This window comes from Dryobates pubescens, chromosome 39, assembly GCF_014839835.1.
Source record: "Dryobates pubescens isolate bDryPub1 chromosome 39, bDryPub1.pri, whole genome shotgun sequence".
Taxonomy (NCBI): domain Eukaryota; kingdom Metazoa; phylum Chordata; class Aves; order Piciformes; family Picidae; genus Dryobates; species Dryobates pubescens.
Genome location: NC_071650.1, coordinates 561,838 through 584,442, shown reverse-complemented (window position 1 = coordinate 584,442; position 22,605 = coordinate 561,838). Strand labels below are relative to the sequence as shown.

General features: G+C 57.5%; 1 protein-coding gene across 1 annotated transcript; it reads left to right on the top strand.

The window, feature by feature from the left end:
• Positions 1-1,381: 1,381 nt before the first annotated feature.
• UGP2 (UDP-glucose pyrophosphorylase 2) lies at positions 1,382-21,363 on the top strand. The gene is made up of 10 exons (XM_054177237.1): positions 1,382-1,699; positions 7,597-7,724; positions 8,229-8,336; positions 15,009-15,194; positions 16,528-16,661; positions 17,558-17,855; positions 19,059-19,256; positions 19,472-19,714; positions 20,172-20,276; positions 21,198-21,363. The coding sequence occupies exons 1-10, from the start codon at positions 1,681-1,683 to the stop codon at positions 21,303-21,305; spliced, it is 1,527 nt and encodes a 508-aa protein (XP_054033212.1). The 5' UTR covers positions 1,382-1,680; the 3' UTR covers positions 21,306-21,363.
• Positions 21,364-22,605: the final 1,242 nt, after the last annotated feature.

The following is a 22,605-nucleotide window of genomic DNA, read 5'->3' as shown; positions in this document are numbered from 1 at the left end:
GAAGCATCATTAGAGTTTATGGGAGCTTCCAAACTTCTGGCCCTCTGAAAAAGGCAAAAGTTACTCTGTGTCTCCAGCTGAATTTGTGAGCTAAACTCAGCCAGCTTCTGCCTCTGGGAAGAAAAGGTTCATTCCCTGACAAGCTGTTCCCAGCTCTGTGGCTTTGTGTCCACACCTCCAAGCCTCCCGTCTCACAGGGTGACAACCAGTACCTGGGGCTGGGGATGCTGCGAGGCACCCAAGAAGCTGACAAAGTGCAGCACAACCCTTGAGGTGTTAGTCCCTTGGGTCTTTAAACACCCACTGCAGGATCCTCTGCTGCTGGGCTCTGCAAACAGCAGGTGAGGTCAGGTCAGCAGCAGCAGCAGCAAAGATGTTGCTGTGCTCAGCCCTGCAGCGCAGACATGGCAGCATCAGTCCTGCAGCACCACACAAAGCAGCCTGTGCGGCTGACTCTGGGTGACCCTGCTCCAGCAGGGGGGTTGGACTAGGTGATCTCTAGGGGTCCCTTCAACCCCTGCCACTCTGTGACTGTGGTTCTGGAATACACTGTGAGCGTGCAGGGGCTGGCAGGGGCTGGCAGGGGCTGGCAGGGGCTGGCAGGGGCTGGCAGGGGCTGGCAGGGGCTGGCAGGGGCTGGCAGGGGCTGGCAGGGGCTGGCAGGGGCTGGCAGGGGCTGCATGCTCTCACCTCCCCTGTATCCCAGCCCCGCTGTAAGAACTGCAGTCCTCATGGGACACCCCTGGAAGAGGCCAAACAGATGCACGGGGGGGGAGGGGGGGTGTGCTCCAGCACCCATGCAGGCAGCTGCAGTGAGCTCTTGCTTTGCTGCGTTGGCTCTTAAGACCTCTCTGCCCCCCTCGGCGCCGCCATGCCGGCCGCGGACGAACCGGAAGCGCCCGCGCCGCGCTTCCGCCGCCGCCGCGCGGGGCCCGCTGGGAAGGCGGCGGGAGCCCCGCCCCCGCCGGAGGGGCGGTTGGGGGGGGGGGGAGGGGGAGGGGGCGCGGGCGCGGGGGCGGGGGCGCGCGCGCTGCACGCGGGTGTCGGCGCCACCGCCCCGCCCCTCCCCGCCCCCCGCGGTGCCGGCAGCGACGAGGTGGGTACGGCGGGACCGCCGCCCCCGTCCTTCCCTCCCGCCTCCGCCATCCCCTCCCCGGGGCGGCGGGGAGGCCCCTCGCTGCCCTCCCGCCGCCCGAGGGAGAGGCGGGCCCGCCCTCGGGCCTAACAGCCGAGTGGGGCACACGGAACAGGGGAGGCGGCCGCCTTTGGCCCGGCCCGGCCCGGCCTTGGCCTGTCCCGTCTGGGAGCGGGGAGGAGCCGTGCGGGGAGCCCCAGGGAGGGGAGAGGAGGGGAGGGTTGGGGGTGGTGAAAGCCGGGGAGCGGCGGGTCCGCCTCTTTCATTGATGAAATTTAAATTCCTCGGGGTTTTGCCTCCCGCCCGCCGGACCGGGAGGGATTGCTCGGCTCGAGGGGCCAGCGCGGCGGGCGGGCGGGCTGCTGCTAGCGGGGCCGGGGCCGTCTCTCTCTGCCGCTTCCCCGCAGCCGCCGGCCGGGCTCCGCAGGGGCGCGGGCAGAGGCAGCCTGTCCTGCCCTGCTCAGCCTCGGGGCGCGGGGAAGAACCCCCGGACGGTTCCGTTTACGTTTGTCAGAGCAAAGTGTTTGTTTTATTAAAGAGCGAAAATGTCGTCCTTTGCCGCAGGTAAGCTGCCGTGCCTGTGCTGGTGGGCTTTGGACTCTCCAGCTCCGCAGGCACATCTCCGTTGGGGTTTTTTCAGTCCTTCCCCCCACCCCCTCTCCCGGTTTGTTTCCTTCCCGGCAGCCCGGCGGGGCGCGGGCAGCGGCCGGTGGCAGCGGGAGCCGGGCTGTACCAGGGCTTCCCCGCAGCCTTGGCCGTTACCTGGCGGCGGGGCCTCCGCCGGCTGTGCCCGGCTCGGTTCGCGCCCCTGGAGGCTGCGTGGCTGTCGGTGCGGGGTGCGCGGCTGGCGCCGGGGGCTGCGGGGGCATCTTGCGAGGGAAATCTCCGCTGTCCGCTGAGGCGCGCTCTGAAAGTTGGGGGAGGAAGAGCGCCGAGGTCGAAGCTGCTCACTTGGAATTGTTTTCAGCGGCGGTTTTGGTGGGATTTGCGGATCCCAGCAGGCTCCGAGGCTCTCCTTGACTCCCGCATGTGTGAGCTGTGTGTACGTGGTCAGAGTTCCATATTCCTGTATTGCGAAACGGGGAACTGGCTCAGGGGGAGGTCGTTTTGGGGGAAGAAAAATTATTTCGGTGCATTGCTGTGGCAGTTTTCTTTCCCTCCTTTTTCTGATGGTCCTCGCAGTGGGGTTTTGGTTGTCTGGGGGTTTTTTGGGGGGGAGAAGGGGGTTTGGTAATTAAATCCAAGCTGGAGATGTCCTCAGCACAAATCCCTGCAGGCCTGTCCACAAATGTGAGGCTGCCTGAAGGAAGAGGATGAGGAGGTCTCTCCCTGTGCGAACTTGGCTGTTGCAGGCAGCGGAGGGGCTTGGAGGGCTGTGACAAGTGACTGTCGCTCGCCGGTGCCCGGGACCGTGCAGCGCTTGCTGCGTGAAGGCACCAGCTGGCTGCAGAGCTCCTGGGGCAAGCATGGAGAGCTGGAGTGGCTAAAGGTGACAGCCACCTTGCTCTGGAGTTGCCACCAGCCCCTTCTCGCTCTGACACACAGAAGCGCCTTCCGAGTTCTTTTGAAGCGGGTATTGGCTTCTCCCGGCCCGCGGCTGAAGGTGTCCATCTTTGCAGGCAAGTGGTACTGCTGATGCAGCTGAAAGCTGGTCTCCAGCCTATGTAAAATCAGAACCAGCTGCTTGAATGTTACCAAAGGTTTGGCCCTCCTCGGAGTCTCCGCTGTCGAAGAGCTCCGTGTTGGGCCAATGGCAGTCAAACGCCGCCGGTGGCAAGTGGTATTTTTAGCGCCGAGGGTCAGCTGCTAGACTGAGAAACCCAGCTGTGTCTGACCCCAGCACCTCACCTCTTGGTGCAGGCAAGAAGGGCTTCCTGGGCTGCAGGCTTGTGAGGCAGCTCAGGCTTGTGGCCATCCTTGAGCGGAGAGGTAGGCTGCAGAGCTTTCGCCTTGCGCTCCAGTCCGCAACGCGCCGCTGACAGATTTTTGCCTCTAGTAACAGGGAAGGGTAAACATTCCCAAGGGCAGAGGGGCTGTGTTCAGCTTCAAAATCCAAGGTAGTAATATTGATTGGAGCTGCATGTTAATAGCTGGGGTAGTTAAAAGAGATTTGCTTTATCCTGGCCAGGGATAAAAATTACCTTGAACTTTCAGGGGAGTCGGTGGAGGTTGAGGCATTCCCTCTGTCCCCTCAGCTGGGAGTTCAAGGAGAGAGCACGTTAAATTTAAAGTTCAGCTGCTGCTTTGGACTTGGCTGGCCACCTTCAGCATGGTTTGTTTTAATCCCAGTAGTGGGGCTCCAAGGAGACTAAATAACTGTCTGCTGCAGGACTCTGGCTGTGCTTCCTCAGGTTGCAAACCTTAATGGCATTCATAACCTTCAGCACCAAAGCTTCCCAGGCTTCTTCACAAGCTTGACTCGTCCCACCGCTCCCTCCGCTGCTGGGTCCTGGAATACCCAAGCAGCCAGGCAGTGAATTTCTCTTCTGAGTGAATGAATGACTAAAACTAATCAATCTCAGTGCAGTTTGATGCAGAGTGAGAGGAGGGAGGGCAGGCAGGGAATGGGTGTGAGCCCCGAAGTAAGGGCTCGCCACTGCGCTGCTCCTGCTCAGTTTCCCTGAGGACAGCTATCCCTGACTCCTGATGCTCTACCAAGACTTCCCTTTTGTGAGCTCCACCTGGTCTTTATTTCATCTCCTGGCTATCAAGCTAGGTTTGGCAGACGCACCAGCACCCTGCCACACGCTGTAGTTTGTGCTGTGAGGGCAGGGGGCAGCCAGAGCAGAGCACGAAAGCCTGCTGTAAGTAACAGCAGGGGCAGGAGGGTCTGAGTGAAGCTCCGTGTGCCAGGCTCCAGGCTGAGCTCGCTTCAGGAGTGTCCTCTCCCCGCTCCTTGGGGGAAGCTCTTGCTGCTGGAGGCACTAGCATCGGATAGCCTGGGTGATCCTTTGTGCGACGCCGGCCGGGTCTGGAAGCTCCGGTGTGCTGTGCTCGTTTGTTGCCTGGGCTGGGCCCCCGAGAGTCGTCTGCTCCCTTGTCCCAGCCTCTCCTTCCTTCAGATGAGTGTTCAAGAAGGCTGGTCCCGTAAAAGTGGGCACAGGCTGGAGTCTGAGGTGCCGGTTGCGAAACAGCTTGGGAGAGGCATTCCTTTTTAACAACGATTTGTGAGCTGATGGCCTGATGATGTACCCTTGGAAACCTCTTCCTGCAGCCGTCCAGGTTCCACCCCTACCTCCCAGCTGATCTTCGAGGGCACCAGAACTGCTTTTTGTGGTAGCCTTGGGCAATATCGCTGGCCTGTGGGAAACAGCTCCACTGGCCTCTCTACTTCCTCATTGCTGCTGGGGGTAAGAATGGGAATCAGTCTTCACCCTGGGCTGCTGAAATCAACTGTAGCCAGTTAACTGCAGTTGTCTTGCTGCTGCTGCTGGGCTGAGGTGGCTGAATACCAGCTTCTTCCCCACGAGAGCAGGACAGCAGTAGAGGAACAAGGAGTGCTGTGTTTGTGTGGAGTGGGGGCAGCCACTGCACTCTTGCTTTGATGAGCCTTTAGAGAGTGCCCTGGGTCCCCATCCAGGCCAAATCCTTCTGGACATCTCTGAAGATAAATCCTTAAAAGCCTCTGCCTGGCAATGGCACTTTAAAAGCAGAAAAGCTTGGAGCTGTTATTCCTTTGGCTGCTTAGTTACAGTATTCAAATTCCTCCCCATGCAGCACAGACACTTCCCCTGTGCCAGGCAAATCTGTGTTTTTATGGACCCCAGCCTTGGCCTGCCTCTCTCTCCCCAAAGCACCACTACTAATAATAGTGCTGATAGCACTAATAATGCTAGCACTCTCACCAAGCAGCCATGCCCTGGCACACTGGCTTTGGTGGTGGCAGGCATTGTTCAGTGGCCAGGAGAGAATCCAGGTCTTCCCCAGCTGATGTGCTGGTGGCTGGGGGTTTGATAAGAAATGTTCTTTGGGGTTGAGGGCTTCCCAAGACCTCCTCTCTGTTAGCTTGGTGCAGAGCAGACACAGTGGGTGGTTTGAAGCAGCAAGGTTTGCTTTGCTTCTCTGGGACCACCTTGGTCAGCAAGTGTGTTTGGCATCGGCTCAGGAAGTTGTGGAGGGTTTAGAGGATCACTAAAACCAAGCAGGACATTATCAGGCACTTGCTTGTGTGGTGCTGCCTTTTTCAGTTGGTCTGTTGGTGATGTAGCTCAGCCCTCAAACGCTTTTACATGGTCGACAGCCGGTTTTGGCCAACAGGAGCCAACAAGGTGGCCCTGGCTCACAGGGCAGCCTGGGAAGGCTGTGCCTGCCTTAGCCTCAGCGTGTTTGAGGGCGCTGGGGATGGTCTGTGTTGAACTCCTGATGTTTGCAGATACTTCCCAGATGTGTTGCCTCATTTGGGGAGGTTCAGTGTTTTCCAGGCTGATGAACTGTGAGCCATGGCCGCTGTGGTTGCTGCAACAGAAGCCACGCGTTACGACATCTTGCAGGGAGGGTTTCCAGTGTGACACTGTCTCCTGGCAGTTGTTCCTCTGGAAGTCCAAACCCTGTTCCAGCAGGCAGCAGCCCCAAACATGTGAACAGAGAGAGCTCACAGCAGTTGGAGCTGGTAAAGACCTCCTTGTTTTCTCTGCGGGACGAGGTGCTTCCTAACCCAGAGCTGCCCCCTGGGTTTACATCTTTGAGCTGGCCAGCTGTGCCTGACAGGCTTGCAGCTCTCACCTGGTTTCACTGCTAAATGAAGCCTTGGATTGAAGGAATAAAAGGGGCTGTTGTTCACTGAGCTGCTCACCTTGGGCTGGTGTGGCCCCCATGTCTCACCACCACGCACTGAGCCCTGCAGCACTTCTCTGGCCTTCCCCCTACCCTTCCCCTACCTGCAAAACAGTGCAGTCAGGAAAATGGCTTCTGTGGGCTTCAAAGCAAGGATTAGATACTGCTGCTGAGGCTGGGGAGCACTCTGCCTCGGAAAAAAACCACCCAGGAGAGAGGCAACATTGTGGTAGAACGAGCTGCTTCTGCCTGCCTGGGATGTCCTCATGGAGTGGCCTTTTGGTGCACGCTCTAGAGAGGCAAACGTGAAGGACAGGTCCCTGTCTCACAGCCTTCCCCGGCAGCACCACTCTGTGCCCTTGCAAAGTTTCCTCCCATCCCTCTTTCTCTTTTGCCCCGGCGTTTGGGGTGTTTCACCAGCCCAGCTATATTTGGTGATGCCTCCCTCTGCGTGCGACAGAAGTGATTACCCAGGGGATCTGGCAGGGCTTAAATCAGCTGAGGTCTTCGGAGAGCGCCCTGGGGATGTCTGCTGAGAAGGGGCTGGCTGCAAGCGCTCTCTGCTGCCTCCTGTGCCCGGCTGCGCAGGGGACTTCAGCGCCCAGAGCGTTTGTGTGTTTGCTCTTGCGCGGGTAGGGAGGTTATCGCTTTCAGAAGCAAAACAAATGCCGAGGTGACAGGCTAATTTTCTAGGTCCCTTAGCAACCCAGGAGCATGCTGCAGGCTGAAAGTACTCACACGAAGTTAGAGGAGGTTTGCTGGGAGGAGCCCGGGGTGGTGCTGTGTAAATAAGGAAAGCATGTTGTTGGTGTGAGCACAGGGGGACTGCACAAACTCCTGCAGCAAAGAGTTTGCATCTCTCAGTGAAAAGGGCTTTCACACTTTCATCACCCTTCACTCACTTGGTGGCTGATCACAGAATGGCTTAGGCTGGAAGAGACCTCAGAGATCATCTCATCCACCACCCCCCTGCCATGGGCAGGGACACCTCACACCAGCCCAGCTTGCTCAAGGCCTCATCCAGCCTGGCCTTGAAAATCTCCAGGGAGGAAGCATCCACAGCCTCTCTGGACAATCCATTCCAGAGCCTTGCCACCCTCATAGTGAAGAACTTCTTCCTCAGATCCAATCTAAACCTATTCTCCTCCAATTTCAATCCATTTCCCCGTGTCCTATCAGCGGGCACTCTTGTCAAAAGTCCCTCTGCAGCCTTCCTGCAGGATCCCTTCAGGTACTGGAAAGCAGCTCTAAGGTCCCCCTGGAGTCTTCTCCTCTCCAGGCTGAACACCCCCAGCTCCCTCACCTCAGAGGTGCTCCAGCCCTTGGATCATCTTTGTGGCCTCCTCTGGACTTGCTCCAACAGATTTGTGTCCCTCTTACAGCGGATGTGGATCCTTTGGCTCCACAGCAATCAAGCTGTGGATTTTTGGATGCTTCTTGAGGTGGTCTTTTGGGACTAGGAGTTTTTGAGAGAGGGGCACCCAGTTTAGGGTGTGCTCTTTGAGTTGCTGAGAACAAAAGCTTTGCACTCCTGGAGCGCCAGCCCAGCGCTAACGTGAGGCTAGACTTTCACGAGCTGATGAACTTCTAACAGCGAACCAAAGGCTATTTGTCATCTAAGCAGCAGGTTTTAACTTCTTCTGCCTTTAACCAATGGTGTTTGTTTTTTTTTTTTCTTTCCCTTGAAGATTTCAGCAAAGCAATGTCTCAAGCTGGCAGCTCCCAGTTCCAGGAAGTCATTCGGCAGGAGCTGGAGTACTCGATGAAAGTAGAGCTCGATAAGATCCTGGCCACCGCCGCCGCAAATGAGCTAGAGGTGAGGAGCAGCCCCTGGGTGCAGAGCAGGCCACGAGAGGGGAGGTGCAGCAAACTGAGGCAAACCCCAGAGCAGCAACCATCCTGAGTTTGTAGGGTGTGCTGTGATCCTGCAGGGAGGAGTAGCCTGGCCACGATGCCAGCAGGAGGCTGTCAGCGCCCTGTGAGCTGGGTGACAGAGTTCCTGTTAAGTGTTTCATCCTCTGCAGTGATTCCAAGGGTCTGTGTAAGCTGTAACAGCTGTCAGAAGGGCAGGATGAAGCCTGCAGGCTGGGCCACATTCTCATGCTTGTGGTTTTGACTGGGAGCTTGCCTTTTAGGGTAGCCAATGGGTTCTGTACCTTGAGTTGTAGTGGAACTGAGCTTTTGGTAACTGGCAGAGCTTTCCTTCATGTTAGCCTGACCAAATTGCCTCTGGAAGTAGCCTGTGCACCAGGTTTGTAGGAGTGCTTCCAGGACTGACTGGGTTTGCACTAACTGCCAGTGCATTTCTTCCTCTTTGCAGCATACTAAAAAGGACCTGGAAGGATTTAAGAAGCTGTTTCATAGATTCCTACAAGAAAAGGGACCATCTGTGGACTGGGGGAAGATCCAGAGACCTCCAGAAGATTCTGTAAGTTGCAATGAAGTGACAGCCTTGTAAGGAGCATAAAAGTGATCACTGCTGCTTGCAGCTGCCCAGAGGATGGGTATGTTCTGTGGAACCATGCAGGACAACACTTTGGGTTCTAACTGAACCCAAGGAGTGTAGCCAGCCAGGCAAGAGAGGGGATTCTTCTGCTGAGACCCCCACCTCCAATCCTGCCTCCAGATCTGGTGTCCCCAGCAGAAGGACACAGAGCTGCTGGAGTGAGGCCAGAGGAGGCCACAAAGATGAGCCAAGGGCTGGAGCAGCTCTGCTGTGAGCACAGGCTGAGGGAGCTGGGGGTGTTCAGCCTGGAGAGGAGAAGGCTCCTTAGAGCTGCCTTGCATAGCTGAAGGGATCCTGCAGGGAGACTGCAGAGGGACTTTTCCTGAGGCCAAGGGGAAATGGTTTGAAGCTGAGACAGAGCAGGGTTAGACTGCAGCTGAGGAAGAAGTTCTTCAGTATGAGGGTGGTGAGAGTCTGGAATAGGCTGCCCTGGATGCCTCCTCCCTGGAGGTGTTGAAGGGGGTGTTGAGTCCTTGAGCAGCTGAGTCTAGCTGAGAGGTGTCCCTGCCCGTGGCAGGGGGTTGGAGCAGATGAGCTCTGAGGTCCCTTCCAACCTGAGCTGTTCTGTGATCCTCTGAACAAGTAATTCTTTGTTGACATCTGCTGTAAGTGTTCCTGAACATCAGGTTCTGCTTCACATATGTGTCAAGCTCTTTGGTGATAACTCTGTTAGCTGTTGTTGGAGCAGGGGAACAAAGTGGGACAGATGGCCTGGTAACATTTGGTACCTTCTCTGGAGTCAGTGGCACCTTGTGTTAGAGGAGAAGTAGGTAGGCTCCCTGTTCCCATTTCCCTCCTGCCCCTCAGAGAAGGTTGTGCATCTCAGAGGGGACTGTTTCCAGCAATCCATTCTGCTCAGTGACTGGGGAGGGACATGTGACAGGTGGGTTGTGTTGTGGAGCTCGTTTAGCAGCTCCTGTAAGCTACAGCAGCTCGGGCAGAGGCAGGAATGGGACCCAAGTGGCTGGCTCTGGGGCTTTTTCCTGATGCCACTGATGTTCTGACTTTGGCCCTGCTGCTTCAGCTGCCATGGGCAAAGCCCCTCCTGGGTTTTTCAGCCCTGCTGGTGTCAAAGTAAATGCTTCCTGTGAAACCTAACCTGCCTGATTCAGCTGGGGCCCTGGGCTGGCTTTGGACTGTTGTATGACTAAGGGGGAATTTGTGCTAAGGAGGCCACCAGCAGCCTGGCCTGGATCAGCAGTGGTGTGGCTAGCAGCAGCAGGGCAGGGATGGTTCTCCTGCACTCAGCACTGGGGAGGCCACACCTGGAGTGCTGGGCTCAGTTTTGGGGCCCTCACTCCAAGGAGGACATTGAGGGGCTGGGGAGGGTCCAGAGAAGGGCAAGGAAGCTGGGGAAGGGTCTGGAGAAGAGGGCTGGGGAGGAGCAGCTGAGGGAGCTGGGGGTGGTTAGTGTGGAGAAGAGGAGGCTGAGGGGAGACCTCCTTGCTCTCTGCAGCTCCCTGAGAGGAGGCTGGAGCCAGGTGGGGGTTGGCCTCTTCTCCCTAGGAACAAGTGATAGGAGGATGGGAAATGGCCTCAAGTTGCCCCAGGGAAGGTTTAGGTTGGGGATGAGAAGAAACTTCTTGCCTGAAAGGATTCTCAAGGCCTGACAGAGGCTGTCTGGGGAAGTGGTTGAATGCCCACCCCTGGAGGTGTTTGAAAGAGGCAGAGGTGTGGTGCTGAGGGCCATGGTTCAGCCCCAGCCTTGGCAGAGGTAGAGATGGTTGGGCTGGATTCTGCAGCTGAAAGGATTCTGTGACTGTGGCACCATGCTGTGGAGGAGCAGGATTTGTCATCAGCTGTCCATGGTTCCTGTATCCTCTCCTGTACCTGCTCTTTGAATGTAGCTCTCCTTTCTTTCCTGAAGCACCCACTAAGTCAAGGCAGGAAGCTGCAGCAGCAGTGATTGTTCTGTCTCTGTGCCATGGGAGGTGTCACCCCTGAGCCCCCTGCTTCCTCTGCAGCAGCTGATACCCATGGCCCAGCCCCTCCTCAGCTCCAGGCAGAGAGCAGAGGACTGATCCCATTTTGCTCTCCACTGGTAAACCTTTGACTACTGTTCCCTTCCAGAAGCACTGCTTCCACATGTCCCAGGCTTACAGTGCTGCTAGGTGGTGCAGTTGGAGCCCTCTCTGGTCCAGTTTCAGAGGAGAAAGCAGGCTGGGAGTGCTGGGCACCGAGGAGAGGAGGCGAAGAAGGTGGCCCTCGGGTGTCAGTGCTGCCTGTGCAGCGATCTGCTCCTTTGAATGGGAAACAAAAGCAGGGTCCTGCCTCTGAGAGCTGCAGGGCTCAAGTTAAGCTCTGAAGAGCCTGCAAAGCCTGGTGCAGGATGTGAGGGTGGCAGGAGCCTGTCCCTTCCCCCAGCGGTGGGACTGCTTCCTGCAGCTCCGGTCTCAACGAGCTGTGTGGTGAAGCAAAAGAGAGAACATCCCGGTCCTGCTCAGGAAGCAAACTGCCTTCCTGATCCTAGCTTTGAGCACAGGTTTAAAGGGTTCACTGTTTCTGCAGCTGTCCCTTGGTGCTGAGTAAATATTTCCTTGGTTCTCCAAGGCCATGCTGGCTCAGGGCCCGTGCTCTGCTCCAGGCTGCCCACAGTGGCAGCCCTGCTGTTCATTTCTGACCAGCTTTTGCCAGGTCCCTTGCTGCAGGGGCACCCTTCTGAGAGCTGCTGCTCAGACTGCTCCATGGCCTGTGCCCAGCAGCCACTCCTGTGGCACTGCCTGCAGACCCCAGAGCAGCTGGATCTGTCATCCTAGAAGAGTCCCAAAGCACACTTCTGAGCCATGTCTCAAATGAGTAACCTGCAGGCCAATGCCAGTCCTGCCCAGCTCTGCTGCTGAAGCTTTTTCCCCTCAGCATGTCCTTGTGACAAGGTCCACATTCCCAAGCCCTGGAGCAAGAACTGATTCTGATTCCTGTGGAGCACTTGGTAACCTCACCAGGTGCTGAGGTGCTTCTGCATGGCAGTGCCCACACCGGGCTGCAGCTGCTAGCACTGGCATCCAGCAGGGCCTCTGCAGCGTTTGAGTTCTTGCCATGAATCATCCTCTGAATGAAAGACCCTTCCAGAGCTTCACTGCCAAGTTGGCATTTGCAGTGCTGCTGCCAGAATGGCAGGGATATGGAAGGGATCTCTGGAGATTGAGTCCAACCCCCTGCCAGAGCAGGGACACCCAGAGTAACTCACACAGGAACACGTCCAGGTGGGTCTGGAATGCCTCCAGAGAGGGAGACTCCACAGCCTCTCTGGGCAGCCTGCCCCAGTGCTCTGCCTCACAGGAAAGAAGTTTTCCCTTCTGTTCACATGGAACCTCCTATTCTCCTGTCTGTGTCCACTGCCCCTTGCCCTGTCCCTGGGCACCACTGAGAACAGTCTGGCTCCAGCCCCCTGCCACTCACCCCTCAGCTATTGATCAGCACTGCTGAGCTCCCCCTCAGGCTGCTCCTCTCCAGGCTAAGCAGTCCCAGGGCTCTCAGCCTCTCCTCACAAGGTGATGTTCAGTGCCCTCAGCAGCTCAGTGGCTCTCTGCTGGACTCTCTCCAGGAGTTCCTTGTCCTTGAACTGGGGAGCCCAGAACTGGAGGCAGTGCTCCAGGTGAGACCTCAGCAGGGCAGTGTAGAGGGGCAGGAGAACCTCCCTCAACCTGCTGCCCACTCTCTTCTCATGAACAGCATTGCACCCCAGGCTGCCATTGGCCTTCTTGGCCATGAGGACACAGGACTGGCTCAAGCTGTCTGCCAGCACTCCCAGTTCCTTTTCCCCAGAGCTGCTCTCCTGCAGGTGTGTCCCCAAGCCTTAGGGACCCATGGGGTGGTTCTGCCCCAGGCACAGCGCTCTACCTGTGCCCTTGCTGAATTTCAGTAGGTCTCTCCCTGCCAGCTCTCCAGCAGCTCCAGGCCACTGGACAGTTTCAGAAGACACTGAAGCATTTCTTGGGGCTGTTCAGCTCGGTGTGGCAGCTGCTGCAGCTGAGCTGAGTCCTCAGTGGAGGGCCTGAGCAGAACCCTTTGCTTCGTTGGGATCCTGTTCTCAGCTTTCAGCATAAGCTGGTGTCAGGCATGAAGATGAAGGTGTGGAGGGGTAGTTGGCACTTCAGCTCTGGCTTCTGGAGGCAGTCTGGCTCAGAACTGGATGGCAGACTTGCCTCTTTTTGCAGAGCTGTGTTGTGAGTGAGGCAGGAGGAGCGTGGTGAGACTTGGAACCCTTCCTCTGGCTGTTCAGACGGCGTCGGAACACTCATGGGTGTGACTTGCATCCCACCCATGCAAACCTCAGACCTCAGTGTTTTAAATCCATCTGCAGGCTCACAGGAGGTGACCTCAGAGAGGGTGGGAAGTGGTAAATCTCTGTGGGTCCTGCTGGTTGAGCATTCTGAAGCACCTTCAGTAGATGAGGACCTGTGTTCAGTGTGCCCTTGCTCAGGAGCAGGGCAGCTGTTGGCCGAGCTGCCTGCGCAGCCTCGGCACAGAGCCACAGCCTGGGCTGGGTTGGAAGGGAACATCCACATCCAACCTGTGCCGTGCCATGGGCAGGGACACCTTCCACCAGCCCAGGCTGCTCAAGGCTTTGAACACCCCCAGGGAGGAGGAGACAGCCACAGCCTCCCTGGGCAACCTGTGCCAGCGTCTCCCCAAGAATTCTCTCAAGAATTTCTTCCTCCTCTCCAGTCTCAATCTCCCCTCTCCCAGCTCCAGGCCATTGTTCCTCATCCTGGCACTCCCAGCCCTTGTCAAAAGTCCCTCCCCAGTTCTCCTGGAGCCCCTTCAGGTACTGGAAGGCTGCTCTAAGGTCTCCCTTGGCGTCTTCTCCAGGCTGAACAGCCCCAACTCTCCCAGCCTGTCCCCATGGGGGAGGTTCTCCAGTCCTCTGATCATCTTGGTGGCCTCCTCTGGACCCTCTTCAACAGCTCCATGCCCTCCTTTTGCTGGGGGTCTGCAGGTAGGGTCTGCAGGTAGGGTCTCAGCAGAGCAGAGGTGAGGAGCAGAATCACCTGCCTTGTCCTGCTGGTCCCTGCTGGTTTGTTGACCAAACACAGCAAGATTCTTGGCTTTGGGAACTCTGGAGCGACCTTTCCACGTGTGTAGGTGAGATTCAATATTAGAAGAAACATCTTCCCTGAAGGGGTTCCTAAAGCCTGGCAGAGGCTGCCCAGGGAGGTGGCTGAATGCCCATCCCTGGAGGTGTTTGAGAGAGGCAGAGCTGTGGTGCTGAGGGCCATGGTTCAGCCCCAGCCTTGGCACTTTGAGAACGGCTGAGCTGGATGCTCTTGGAGAGCTTTTCCACCCTCAAGGCTTCTGTGGCTCTGCATGCTCTGTGAAGTGGCAGTGCCTGTTCCTGCTTGCTGCCTGAGGCACAAGCACTCCACAGGCAGTGATCTCTAAACACAGACCATGAGCTGTCCAGGGCAGGATTTCCCTGGTGTGAGGTTCTGCTCCAAGCTGCCTGTGGTGTCCTGGAATGCTGGGCTTGCGTCAGGGCTGCTCCGTGTCCTCGCAGAGCCGAGCAGGAACCATGGCTCCTTTTGAACCCCAGCCTGCCTGGCCCAGAGCAAACAGAGCTCTGAGAGCTGCTCTCTGTGTGTGTGGTGTTGGCTGTCAGCTCTGGGTCCTACTCAGCCCCTAGCAGCACCAAAATAGATGCACCCAGCACTGGAACACAAGGCCTGCCTTCAGGAGCAGGGCTGCAGGAGGGCAAGCTGAAGGGTGATGGGATTGATTTTGCCCCCCCTAGCCTTGGCACCATGCTTCTCATTGCCCTGTTACCTTTGTCTCTCTGACTTGGGTGCTTTGGGTCAGGGGACTGGTGCCAGGCAGGCTGTCAGCAGAAGCCTGAGTTTGCTCTCCAGCAGCAGCCCAGAGGCAGCTTGAGCTCTGATTGTGCACCTCAGGACAGAGCTGTCAGCAAGGCAGGAGGTGGCTTTGCAAGGCTGCGTCTCAGCTGAATGGGCACAGCCTGAGAGCAGCAGGCTAAGAATGAGGAACTGCCTTCCACTCTGGGCCTTGGGGGAGTGCTGAATGGTTGTATTGGACTAGGAGCTAGAGTAGGAATCTTCTTAGACTGAGTCAGAGGCCACCTTTGGCCAAGGAAGTTGCCCCTGGCAACCTCAAAGCAAAGTATGAACAACAGAAAAATCCGCTACAAGTTCAAGCTGCTCAGGGAAGGAAAATTCTCTGTCCTGCATGAGAGTGCCTGGGACCCTAAACTGTGACCTGACTGGACACTTCCCCAGCTTACTGGGGAAGTGAGTTGGGGGTCACAAGGAGATCCCTTCTGCAGGACCAGGGGAGGGCTGTGGTAAGCAGCACACCTGACTTGACTTCATCCTTAACCCTCCTCTTCAGGGCAGGTTCCCTGAGCTGGGAGAGCAGCCAGAGATCTTCTCAGCTGTGTGAAGCTGGCTGTGCCTGGTGCCACGGAGGCTGTGAAAGCTCCCAAGCAAAGGGGTGGCTGCAGTAAGCAGTGGGGATGTCAGAGCAGTGAAGGCTCTCTTGTGCCATCAGTCCCGTAACACGTGTGGGCAGCGCCGGCCAAGGGCCACTTGTGAGCAGAGGGCAGTTCCAGGGGTGTGACTGCTGGGCTTCTTCTTTTCCCAGATCCAGCCCTATGAGAAGATCAAGGCCAGAGGACTGCCTGATAACATTGCTTCTGTCCTGAACAAGCTGGTGGTTGTCAAACTCAATGGTGGCTTGGGCACAAGCATGGGCTGCAAGGGCCCCAAAAGCCTCATCGGGGTGCGGAACGAGAACACCTTCTTGGACCTGACCGTTCAGCAGATCGAGGTAACTCCTGGTGGGCCTCTCCTGGGCAGCCCTTCCAGGAGAGATCACAGGGCAGCCTTGCCAGCAGGGAGAGGAAAGGGAGAGAAGGTCTGGTCACGGTGCTAGCAGTGCTTTGGAAGGAACAGGCAGGAAGGGGGCAGAGCAGGCGGTGACTGAGCGCTGCCCACCCCACCCCGCAGCACAGTGCGAGCCTGTGCGCCACCGGCCCAGGCAGCGCTGCCTGTGCCCAGAAACACAAACAGCCCGACTGGGGAACTGGCCTGGGTCTGTTTCTGACTCCACCAGGTGCCAAGTCCGAGCTCAGCTGTTAAAAGCCTTTTCTTTATGTGCCTTAGGACAAAGCTCTTCAGAGCAGCTCTGAGTTCCTCACCAAATGAGACCTCTCCTGCTGGAAGTGATTGCTGGCACTTCCCTCTGAGGAGGGAGAGCAGTGAAAGAAAACAGCAGCTGTTAGCCTCGAGAGAGGACATCTCAGCTGATGGTTTTCATGCAGCATCTTCCTCTTGCAGCAGATCATTAGGATGGTCGTTAAAGCAGGAAATTGGATCTGCCTGTCCCGTGGTTGCTGGAGCTCCACACAGGTGGTTTCTTCGCCTCGGGGCGGTGTGTGTTTGGAGTGTCTCCCCAGGGACCCTTCTGGAGCAGAGTTAACTTTATACCCAACAAAACACAGCCCTAATCCTCTGTGCCTCCTCAGAAGGGTCGTTGTGGCAGGCTCTGATGCCACCAGAGGTTAATGGTCTCAGACACTCTCTGGCAGAGCAGGGCAATCTGAGACACCAGGCTGTGGGCCTGCCGAAGAGCCTTTCTGCTTCCTGAGCACTCTTGGGTGGTGTAGTGGTGTGTGCTCTGGGCATGATTATGTTTGCCTTCACTGTGCTGTCCACACACAAATGCTGCTGTTGGTGACAGACTCCCAAAGAACATTGCAGGATGGACTCTTGGTGCTGTTGCCCACCTCGTAGCGTGCCAGAAAGCGCTTAGTGTGCAGAGGTTTTGAAAGCTCACCCTGCCAGGCATGAATCATCTGGGGGCAAACATTGCCCCTTGGTGGCCTAACACTTCAAAGGGTTCTTGTGCTCTCCAACTTGTACATCCCAGTGCAGATTTGCCAGCAGGGATTTAATGCTGCATTAATTAATGTGGGCCTTATCTTTACTACTTCCAAGGGTTTGTTTTCCTCTACCTGATTTCTTAGCCCTTCTCTCTCTCTCTGCCTCATGTCTTTCGTATTTCCAGCCTGTTTTATCTCCCTTCTTTCTCCCCCCACCTCGGTGTCAGGAGCTGAAGCTAAGCACACCTGCTGACTTGAACACTTTCTTTCCCACCTCAGCACTTGAACAAGTCCTACAACACCGATGTTCCTCTTGTTCTGATGAACTCTTTCAACACTGACGACGACACGAAGAAGATCCTGCAGAAGTACAGCCACAGCCGTGTCAAGATCTACACTTTCAATCAGAGCAGGTACCGGCCAAACTTGCCTCCTGGAGGCGGGGAGGAGTGAGCAGCTTGCACCTCTGCATGCTCCAGATGGGGTGGGGTTTGAGCTTGAGATGCTGAGTGTCTCTCAGGCCTCCTTGGAGGGCTGGAGTGTCAGGGTGTTCAGCAGAGTTGAGGGCAGTGCATAGTATCATAGAATCAGTCAGGGTTGGAAGGGACCACGAGGATCATCCAGTTCCAACCCCCCTGCCACGGGCAGGGATACCCCACACTAGATCAGCCTGGCCAGAGCCTCATCCAGCCTGGGCTTAAACACCTCCAGGGACAGGGCCTCAACCACCTCCCTGGACAACCCGTTCCAGGGCTTCACCACTCTCATGGTGAAGAACTTCCTCCTCACAGCCAGCCTGGATCTCCCCACCTCCAGCTTCATTCCATTGCCCCTAGTCCTGTCACTACCTGACATCCTGGGAAGTCCCTCCCCAGCCTTCTTGTAGCCCCCTTCAGATACTGTGTGTGTGGGTTCCTCAGGAATGTAGGAACCATGACCTGCTGGGTGCTGGCCACTCTCAGTCCTCAGTATGTTTTTAGGGCACGTGGGCTCTGGAGGGGGACAGAAGCTGGCTTCCTTGACAGGAGCAAGCTCTGAGCGGTTGCTGGTGTCAGAGTCATGCTCTGAGCCTGCCTGAGAGGAGAGCTGGTTCACAGCTTGAGCTGAGCACTGTGGCTGCATGCTGCAGCTTCAGCGACACCTCGGGACACGGGTGGGCCTCCCAGGTCACTTCACACCAAGCTGGACAGTGCTCCTTCAGGAGCTGAAGGGAGAAGTCTGCCTGGCTGCAGCTTGACTACTGCATTTTGTTGTTCTTTGTGCTAGTCTGAGGTTGGTGAGGACTCAGCAAAGCCCGTTGTCTTCCCAGGTACCCTCGGATTAACAAGGAAACTCTGCTGCCCATAGCCAAGGATGTTTCTTACTCAGGAGAGAACACAGAGTGCTGGTATCCCCCAGGCCATGGAGACATCTATGCCAGCTTCTACAACTCTGGTCTGCTGGACAACCTCATTGCAGAGGGGAAGGAATACATTTTTGTATCCAATATAGATAACTTGGGTGCCACTGTGGACCTTTTCATCCTTAACCACCTGATGAACCCACCCAACGGCAAACGCTGTGAATTCGTCATGGAAGTCACAAACAAGACCAGGGCAGATGTGAAGGTAAAGGCAGAGCCTTGTCTGAGTGCCTGGCACGCTGCTGGAGAGCTCTCAGCCTCTTGCCTCTTCTGTGTGCATGGATTCAGACAGACATCTTCCTGCAGCTATTTTAGGCATCCTTTAACACATCAGCTGGGAGCTAATTCGAGATGCACAAAATCAGCAAGTCTGTGAAGTTCACGGAACAAATCTGAGCTAGGTTCTGGGCAACAGCAGGCAAGGGCAGCCTGGACTGCAGGGAGCACTGCAAGCACAAGGGATTGCTGCAGGGTGCAGGTCACAACCCCCATACCTGCTGCAAACTGTCACTTGTTGAGGGGGGAGAAGTTGGGGGGGGTTTATACTAGAGCTGTGAGGGGTGGGGTGCAGCAGTTGTACCTCTGCAGACTGAAATCTGCCTGTACTGCTTACCCAGCTGCACTCCACCAATCAGCTTGGTGTGGCTCTCAGTCTGCCCTGTGAGGCCGTTTCCTCCCCTCCTCTCACTTGTTCCTAGGGAGAGGAGACCAAGCCCCAGCCTGGCTCCAGCCTCCTCTCAGGGAGCTGCAGAGAGCAAGGAGGTCTCCCCTCAGCCTCCTCTTCTCCACACTAAACACCCCCAGCTCCCTCAGCTGCTCCTCCCCAGCCCTCTTCTCCAGACCCTTCCCCAGCTTCCTTGCCCTTCTCAGGACCTGCTCCAGCCCCTCAATGTCCTTCTTGGAGTGAGGGCCCCAGAACAGAGCCCAGCACTGCAGGTGTGGCCTCCCCAGTGCTGAGTGCAGGAGGACAATCCCTGTCCTTGTCCTGCTGGCCACGCTCAGATCACAGCCATGCACTGTCAGGACGCAGTCCAGGCTGCTCAAGTGCCACCTGCTCCCACGAAGCAGCACAGGTACAGAGCAGGTGGTGGCTTTGGCTGAGGTTTGCTCTGTAACCCAGCAGCACAGAAGCACTGCTGAAGGTGATCTGTGAGCAGCACTTGCAGAAGGTTCTCAGCAGCTTTCACTGCGAGCATTAAGCGTCTCGGAACGCTGAGCCGTATCTGTGTGGCAGTTCTGGCCGCACTTGGCCATGCTCTATACTTGGTAACCTGGCAGCTGACACAGACAAGGTGCTGTCACCGAGGCTCAGGGTTGAGTGCCAGCACAGCAGTGCACTTGGGGTGAGGGAAGACTTCCCCTGGCAGCTTCTGCACAGCGCTTGAACCTTCTCCCTTGCCCCGCGCAGGGTGGGACGCTGACGCAGTACGAGAACAAGCTGAGGCTGGTGGAGATTGCTCAGGTCCCCAAAGCACACGTGGATGAGTTCAAGTCTGTGTCCAAGTTCAAGATCTTCAACACCAACAACCTGTGGATTGCCCTGTCTGCAATTAAAAGGCTGCAGGAGAAGAATGCCATTGACATGGAGATCATTGTGAACCCCAAGGTAACCACCTGGCAGGGGGAGGAAATGGGCTCCATCTGGCTGCTTCCAGGTGACCAGAGGGTGACTGCTGCCTTCAGAAAGGAGCTCCTGGGAGCTACCTCTCTCCTAGCAGAGTAACCTATAACAGCAGAGCTCTGGCTGGTGCTTGTCTCTAGTCCTGAGCAGCTTGCTCCCGTTCCCTGCTGCTTGTGCTCACCTGGAGCTTCCTCTTGCAGACTCTGGATGGAGGCCTAAATGTTATCCAGCTGGAGACTGCAGTGGGTGCTGCTATCAAGAGCTTTGAGAACTCCCTGGGGATCAATGTGCCCCGCAGTCGTTTCCTGCCCGTCAAGACCACGTCGGATCTGCTGCTGGTGATGTCCAACCTGTACAGCCTTAACGCAGGGTCCCTGACCATGAGCGAGAAGCGCGAGTTCCCCACGGTGCCTCTTGTCAAGCTGGGAAGCTCCTTCACCAAGGTAAAGGCCCCACTTACACCCTGGGGTTGTCTCTTGGCTGTGAACACAGTGCAGAGCAAGGCACGAGTTCAAAGTGAGGGTTCCCTTTAGCTGCCTCTGCCCAGCTGGGCACTGCCCTTCGGCTCTCTGTGAAGAACTGCAACCCACCTCAGGTGTGCACAGCCTCCTGCAGCTGGTGGCTGCTCCTTTGCCCGGTTGCTTGAGGAAGCAGAGGCTGACCTGGGGGTGTGGGGGGTGTGCTCTCCAGAGCTCCCCCAGCTGCAGTGGGACGCTGCCCTTACTGCTGCTCCCTAGCTGCTGCTGACAGAAGTGCCAATGCTGCCCTGCTTCCAAAGGAGCAGCTCCAGTGTTTGCCAGCTGTGGGGTCTAGAAAGGGCCCCAGAAGGAGTTCTCAGGCAGCTCCCATGCTTGTAGTCCGCAGGTGGCTTTCAGAGTGTCTCTGCTCTTGCTCCAAAAGGTTCAGGATTACCTGCGGAGGTTTGAAAGCATCCCAGACATGCTGGAGCTGGATCACCTCACGGTGTCCGGGGATGTCACGTTCGGGAAGAACGTCTCACTAAAGGTGAGTGTGTGCAGGATGCTGCTGCCTGCTCCAGGGTAACTCAGCCTGCCCCAGCACTGCCTGAGGGCACCACCCCGACCTGCAAGCTCTCCTAGAAGCTGAGGGGCCCAGGGGTTGCAGAGCCACTCCTGAAGGAGTGCAAAATGTTACCACGAGAGCTGCTTCTCTGTAGCGTCCCCAGGAGAGCTGAGGCAGGACCTCGCCTTGGCCCCCTGGAGCAGGCCAGGCCCGGTGGGACCTCGCCTTGGCCCCCTGGAGCAGGCCAGGCCCGGCGGGACCTCGCCTTGGCCCCCTGGAGCAGGCCAGGCCCGGCAGGACCTCGCCTTGGCCCCCTGGAGCAGGCCAGGCCCAGCGGGACCTCGCCTTGCCCCTGGAGCAGGCCAGGCCCAGCGGGACCTCGCCTTGGCCCCCTGGGGCAGGCCAGGCCTGGCAGGACCTCGCCTTGGCCCCCTGGAGCAGGCCAGGCCCAGCGGGACCTCGCCTTGCCCCTGGAGCAGGCCAGGCCCAGCGGGACCTCACCTTGCCCCTGGAGCAGGCCAGGCCCGGCGGGACCTCGCCTTGGCCCCCTGGGGCAGGCCAGGCCCGGCGGGACCTCGCCTTGGCCCCCTGGAGCAGGCCAGGCCCGGCGGGACCTCGCCTTGGCCCCCTGGAGCAGGCCAGGCCCGGCGGGACCTCGCCTTGGCCCCCTGGAGCAGGCCAGGCCCGGCAGGACCTCGCCTTGGCCCCCTGGAGCAGGCCAGGCCCGGCAGGACCTCGCCTTGCCCCTGGAGCAGGGTAGTTTGGCTGCTGCTGCATCTGGGTGCAAGGCAGGGCTGCAGCAGGCAGCGCTGGGTGCTGGCTGAGGCTGTGTCTGCTCTGGCTCCTGCCAAGGCAGCGGCCAGTGCGGCGTTTCCCACGCGCCCTGTCCTTTGTGTGCCTCAGGGAACAGTGATCATCATCGCCAATCACGGCGACAGGATCGACATCCCCCCCGGCGCCGTTCTGGAGAACAAAATTGTGTCTGGCAACCTCCGGATCCTGGACCACTGAGTCAGGGCAAGGGGCAGGGCCGGGTCCATTGGCTGCTGTGCCGAACCAGCCCCACCCCCCCCCACCCCCAAGAGCAGAACCTTGTAAGCGTTAGAAATGAGAGTACAGAGAGGGCCTCTGCTTTGCCACCTTCACAGTACCCTGCAGTATTAATTCCCAGTTGATTTCCTTGCTGATCTCTTTGAGCAGACACACGGCACAGTGGATGTGCGTTAAGTAAAGCTTTGGTCCTTGAAGAGATGCTGTCACTCAGTTACTTACTGTCCCCTTGAAGTGCAATACTGTTTGTCTTGGACAGAGCTGCTGTGAAGAGCAGTTCAGAGGCCTGCCTCTGACGCTAGGTAGTGTTTGAGTTGCTGGTAACTGCAGAAGGCAGCTGTGAAGCGACGCGCGTGGCACAGCGCCGCCAGCGACCCACGGGCCCTCCTCAGGCCCTGTGGCAAACAGAAGTTTCACTACTGCCAAGCAGGCTGCCACCCCCTCATTCCCTGTACTCCGTGCGCGCACCGGCGGCCCTGCCCCACCTCCAGCCCTGCTGCTCGGGGGCCAGGCCCTGCGGTGGGAGGGGGAAGTGTCGGTGTTCAGCCTCACCCAAAGAGTCGAGCACTTGAGGACAACGCCTGGATAGCCACGTGTGGTGTTTGCTTTTTCACACACCCCCTCCCCCCCATCTCAGACTGCAGCTCCTCTCCAGGCCTCCAGCTGCCCTTTCTTTTGCCCCACGTTGCCCGGCGCCACGTCCCTGCCGTCACAGCCGTCTATGTTAATTTATCTCCTCCCCACTCATTTCTAAACTTGTACAGGACCTGACCCCCCCCTCCCTTCCCCTCCCCCTCCCCCCTCACTTTTGATTTCTGAATGTTCTATTGTATTTACATGCAGACAACTTTATTTTATAAGCTTAGTCCATACCACTGGTCTGTATCATTAAAGAAGTTGATCTTTAAGAACAGCTGTGCTTGGGGAGCTTTATTGGCACTGACACCGACACCTGCCTGGCCCCAGGGGCAAGCAGCATGGCGAGGGGGGGGGTGGGGGGGTGGGTGAAGGTGACCCCCACAGGCACTTGTGCTGCAGCCTGCCAAGGGCCAGTCTTGCAAGGCAGCATTGAGAAAACAAACCTCTAAATTAATGTCAGAGCTTCCTTTGCTGCAACCTTTTGATGAGCAGCCTGAAAACTTCCAACGTTCTTCCTGCCCTGTTTTTGGTGTCCTCCTCTGTGTCTTCAGCAGAGTCCTACACCACTCCCTCTCCTTCCCCACACCCTCTCTCTCTCCCCTTGGCCACGGCTTGAGGAGCT

Excerpts from the sequence above, each read along its gene's own strand:
- UGP2 (XM_054177237.1), top strand. Across the intron at positions 8,337-15,008 it reads AGAGACCTCCAGAAGATTCT|ATCCAGCCCTATGAGAAGAT; the intron begins GTAAGTTGCAAT and ends TTCTTTTCCCAG. Across the intron at positions 15,195-16,527 it reads TGACCGTTCAGCAGATCGAG|CACTTGAACAAGTCCTACAA; the intron begins GTAACTCCTGGT and ends TTCCCACCTCAG.